Source organism: Stenella coeruleoalba, assembly GCF_951394435.1.
Source record: "Stenella coeruleoalba genome assembly, chromosome: 12".
NCBI lineage: Eukaryota > Metazoa > Chordata > Mammalia > Artiodactyla > Delphinidae > Stenella > Stenella coeruleoalba.
The window spans coordinates 62275600-62280934 of NC_137158.1; the positions used below are offsets into that span (position 1 = coordinate 62275600).

Genomic DNA, 5335 nt, shown 5'->3' on the forward strand with positions numbered 1-5335 from the left:
CTATAAATACTCATGGTTATTATAAATTCCTTCCAAGTAATATGTTATTCTTTCTTCAAAGTTATGGACTCTGGAAATGGAGCAGGACCCTGGGCATCTTACTGTGGCTTCTTTATCATCGTTAAGAAGTCTCAGAACGAGTTTCTGGAAAGACCTTTGAAGATCCTTATCACTCTGACTCATGTTTAATGTGCTTCATATCACGAGTATTACAGAACAGCTAAAAAACTCCCACTTCTCCGGTGCCCAAAGCCAAAGAGAGAGTCATCTGGGGCACACCAAGTACTCAATTTTCCTGCTTTTTTTTTTTTTTGAGGCATAATACTAGTAGACTATCAAGAAGTTTATGGCTTCTACATACAGGGCACAGAGAAGGTCGAATCGAGCCAGAAGGAAGTGTTGACGGTACAGCAAGCATCTTTAAGTACACTTCTCTGACCTCCCAAATGACCTTAAGTGTCTGCTAAAAAGTTTTGTTTGCAAACGTCTGTCGAGGACAAAGCAAGTGACATCATTTTGATCCCGGCACCAGTGGTGGCTGTGTCGAGGGCAGAGGAAAGCTCCCCCCATCGACCGCTTCTGTTTCCTGTTTCTCAGTGTTTGGGCTCCGCGTGTGCTCATTTGTCTCATGATCCTCCTCTGTACAGTTTTCCTTAATCGTAAGAGCTTGCAATGCAAGAACTGGGCATACTTGACCTCTTATAGGGTGAAGAGAAAACCAACCTTTTAATAAATGAAATTTTTGCGACGATGATAAAGACTTCGGCGTCCAGTCAGCAGAGGCCGGCGTAGTCAGGAGACGCAGCGCGCGTCGCCGGGGGCGGGGCGGACGCCGCGACGCGCAGAGTGGGCGGGGTCTAGAGTGGGCGGGGCGGCGCCCTCCCGGCGGGTAGCCCGGGCGGGAGCGCGCCGCTGGATTGCGCGGTCCCGTGGCACAGCGGACGTTGGCCTCCGAGGACCCGCGGACGTTGGCCTTCGTGGCCTTGCCGCAAAGTCATGATTTAACATTTTTGCTGAACTTGTAAAAGAGACACTTGGATGATGGATTAATAAGAACATTGAAATTCCGTGAAAAGTTTCAAATTGGCGAATCTTGAACGTTCATCCCGGTCCAGCAGCTCTGCTGGTCACGTAAGTACAGAGGAATGAAGACTCCATTCGGGAAGACAGCTGGCCAGCGGTCCAGAGCTGATGCAGGCCATGCTGGTGTATCTGCAAGCAAGATGAAGAAAAGGACGTCCCACAAAAAACATCGGAGCGGTGTAGGGCCCAGCACACCTGTTTCCCAGCCCCCGCGGAGCATCCTAGGCCGCAGGATTCGGCATGGGTGGAAAGAGGGGAACAAGCCTGTCACCCAGTGGAAAGGAACCGTTCTGGACCAGGTGCCTGTAAATCCTTCTTTGTATCTTATAAAATACGATGGATTTGACTGTGTTTATGGACTAGAACTTAATAAAGATGAAAGAATTTGTGCACTTGAAATCCTCCCTGATAGAGCTGCAACATCCCAAATCAATGATGCACACCTAGCCGACACAGTGATTGGCAAAACAGTGAAGCACATGTTTGAGACCCAGGATGGCTCTAAAGAGGAGTGGAGGGGAATGGTCCTAGCACACGCCCCCATCATGAACACATGGTTTTACATCACCTATGAGAACAATCCTGTCTTGTACATGCACCAGCTCTTAGATGATTATAAAGAAGGTGACCTTCACATTATTCCTGATTCAATTGATTCATCTCCAGCAGAAAGGAAACCAGGAGAAGTCCTAGAGAGCCTGGTAGGCAAACAAGTGGAATATGCCAGAAAAGATGGCTCTAAAAGGACTGGCATGGTCATCCGTCAAGTGGAGACCAAACTGTCGTCTGTCTATTTCATCAAATTTGATGATGATTTCCATATTTACGTCTATGATTTGGTGAACACATTCTAGATGTCATCACGAACTTGGCCAAATTTATGGAAATATATTAAATATGCAGTTCGTAGATGTAAAGATTTGATTGCTTTCCATTTTAATGAGAGCTTAAATGTCCCTACAAACCCACAGTTTGCCAGCAGAACTGGTTTTGTTCTGAAGAGTATAGGTATATGTGAACACAAAACATTTTGTGTAAGGAACTCCTTCCTCTTAAAAGGAGTCTGTCTGTTTGGAGGGGAGTTACGGGCAAGTTTGGCAAAAAAAAAAAAGTTAAGCTAGTATCAGAGTCATTTAAAACTGTAATAGATTTTATCAATTTTCCCCTTCACTCTTAACATTCTCTTATTCTGCTGCCACAATGCAAGCATAGTTTGATATTTTTGTTTATGCCTTTTTGGATATATATATATATATATATATAAAAACACATACACCTATCTATATCTGTGTGTATACATGTATTATATATATGTACACACAGATCTGTATACACACACACACACACACACACACACACACACACACACACTTCATTGGCAGTCCTTTATTTGTGGATTGGGACAGGGGTTAAATAATTTTCTCCAGTTCAGCATGAGTGCTGACCCAAGTCAGTCGTATTTGGTATATTACTGCTGTTTGTCGAAAATTAAATTTGGGCACAGAAAGCACATCGGGACATCCAGCTTGTTTTGAAAGTCAGAAGTGCAAAGCACCTTTTCAGCCAGAAAGTCCAAACAAGAATCATTCATGAACCGTTAATGACCCATGTTAGAATTTTACCAAACAGTTAGAAATCTGGGCAAAAAGTTGACTTTGATTCTAAGCTTTGTAAAAATTTTGTTTACAATTTTTATCATAAATACTTTTTTTTTTTTTTTTGTCAAAGCCCAGGTACTTGGTCCACATAGTGTAATGCAGGTGTGTTTTGGGCAGTACTTTTCGTCCATTATTTGTACACACCAGTAATTTGGATTTTAGTACACGATTTAAAAGGCAACAGTATATCAGTGGTTTGTGTGTATGTAGTAAGTTCCTGGGAGAACATAAATTTTAGAAATGTAAGTTTAAGAATGGCTTTGTTGCTTTCTAACAAGTCCTCTGGGACATTTTTATTCCGATTTTACTGATAGTATGATTATGGTCAGAAGGCTTTTTCTCCCTGGCTTTTCCCCACAAAGAATGTCTGGACAAATAACAGCTGAAATCCCCTGACACCTTTTGTGGTGCTGCATCTTCTTGCGGTCAGTGTGCTGTTGACGTGGATTCGTTCCACTGAGTGGACCCTGCCACGTCAGGGTCAGTCACCTGCGTTGGCCTGTGAATGTGATTGATAGCAGCCCCCAGCCACAGACTCCTTTTGTGGTTTATCCCTGCAAGGTTGTTTTAACCAAAAAGAACTGCAAAAGTGGTTGGTGTAGCAGCGAAATGGCCAGCTGTCACTTTGTTTTGGATGAGCCCCTGCGTTTTGAAAGCTGGGAGAAAGGCGGTACGTGGAACCAGTCTCTTGTGGAGACTGGAAATCTGACCTGAAATTTGGGGGGAAGGTTAAATGCCTACGCTGTCAATCAAACACCAGAGGTCCCCGCAACCTCCATCGTGCCCGTACTTAACACGTTAGAGATTCTGTAGTTACGAGGCCTGGCTGTGAGTGGTTTGTGTGATGCCCATTTCCACCTTCAGGAAGGCTGTGCCTTGAGCTGTTGGCTGGTAACCCCTCACACCCCATAAATACAGCCCTCTGTTTTCTGCAGTGTGCCCAGAGCCTCCGGAGGTTCAGCCAGGGCTGAGCTTCTCCAGGAAGGGAGTACCCAGGTCTGAGACGCTCCTCCCCGGCTTGAACAAGGTCATGCTGCATATCTGTCACCTGTTTTCCTGGTTGCTCTTGTAAGAGTCCCTGCATGTGAATCTCAAGGCTGAGCCTGGCTCCCCAAGCCCAAGCAGACACGTGTGTGTCCTGCGTGCACTAGGAAAACACCGTACAGTGACTTCGGGATGAAAAATAAAGTTCTCTGGAAGTATCCAGAAGGTTGGGTCAGTTGGAACATTTCTAGCATCACTTAATGACTTGCACTGTGGTTTTTCTGCAAGTACCTTTGGCAACTTGAATACCACATGACCTGCCAGTCTCTAGACAAATGTGCCATGTCATCATTATCATCATTATTTTAATCTTTGTTCCATTTATTGCCTTTAGGGTAAAGGAAGGGGAAGGGGGGTCATTGTTTTTCCATTTTATCCCATCCTTTATTCTTTCAGTGGATTAAACCACACTTCCTCACACAGTGACTAACTCTGCTTCCCATCTGAGTATTTGAGGCTTCGTTTAGGCTCGTGTTTCAGATCTCTGTGCATGGCTTGCCTTTTCCTGGTATCTGAATGTTGGTTCCTTGTTCTAGGAATCCAACGTGAATTTCCAACGTTCTCATCGTGGGACTTAACATGGCATGAATCTGTATAAAATGTATTGGCCTTTCTCACTGACCTGCTGTAGTATTATTGTGTCATGTGTATGCCTGCCTGTGTGTGATGTCTGGTGCCCAAAAATCTTCAAAGGAAAACCTTAAAAGCAGACCATCCTTTTTTGCATGTTATTCTAGTAGAATGTTCAATGTAACTAACTGAAGTTGCATGTTAAAGATACTTAGGGTTTTTTTTTGTTTTTGTTTTTCTTTGTTTTCAGTTTTCTGTATATTTGCCTACTGTGCTTTTCTGGTGGTTGTAGGATAAAAATGCAATGATGAAGCAAGTACAGTGCCAACAGAAGGTGGTTTCCCAGTTGTATATATCATGCAATATTTGAAGGGACTGCAAATTCTGAAAACAATCACAGTTGCTTCTAGACCAGATTTCATTTCTATTACTGTTTTACATGCCAAACCCCAAAGAGCCTTGAGCTTGGATCTCTGAATGCCGTGGACCCATTAGAAGACTGTTTTGATTGTCACAAATTGTAGCACCTGAAAACATTCTTAAGCTGCTTGTCTTTTAAAAAAAAATTAAAGTTCTCCAAAGACAGGAACAATTATTATAACAGAAAATTATTGTGGCCAACATGCGTGTGGTGTTTTGGAAATACTGCATTTTTTGTGTTTTCCATCATGAGTGCAGTTTGAACGAACGTGTATGGTTCAAGAGGTCTTTGTGTTTGCATTTTAAAATTAGGCAAAATAACCTCACCTTTCAAGCTTGAATTTGTTTTTTTTGGTTTTTTTCTTTAACATCTTTATTGGAGTATAATTGCTTTACAATGGTGTGTTAGTTTCTGCTTTATAACAAAGTGAATCAGTTATACATATACATATGTCTTCATATCTCTTCCCTCTTGTGTCTCCCTCCCTCCCACCCTCCCTATCACTCCCCTCTAGGTGGTCACAAAGCACCGAGCTGATCTCCTGGTGCTATGCAGCTGC

General features: G+C 43.2%; 1 protein-coding gene across 1 annotated transcript; it reads left to right on the forward strand.

The window, feature by feature from the left end:
- Window positions 1-829: 829 nt before the first annotated feature.
- Window positions 830-1937, forward strand: LOC307195600 (spindlin-1-like; the record flags this gene model as incomplete). The annotated part of the gene is made up of 1 exon (XM_079939819.1): window positions 830-1937. Exon 1 carries the CDS (start codon window positions 1146-1148, stop codon window positions 1935-1937), a length of 792 nt encoding a protein of 263 aa, XP_079795945.1. The 5' UTR covers window positions 830-1145.
- Between the last annotated feature and the right edge of the window lie 3398 nt (window positions 1938-5335).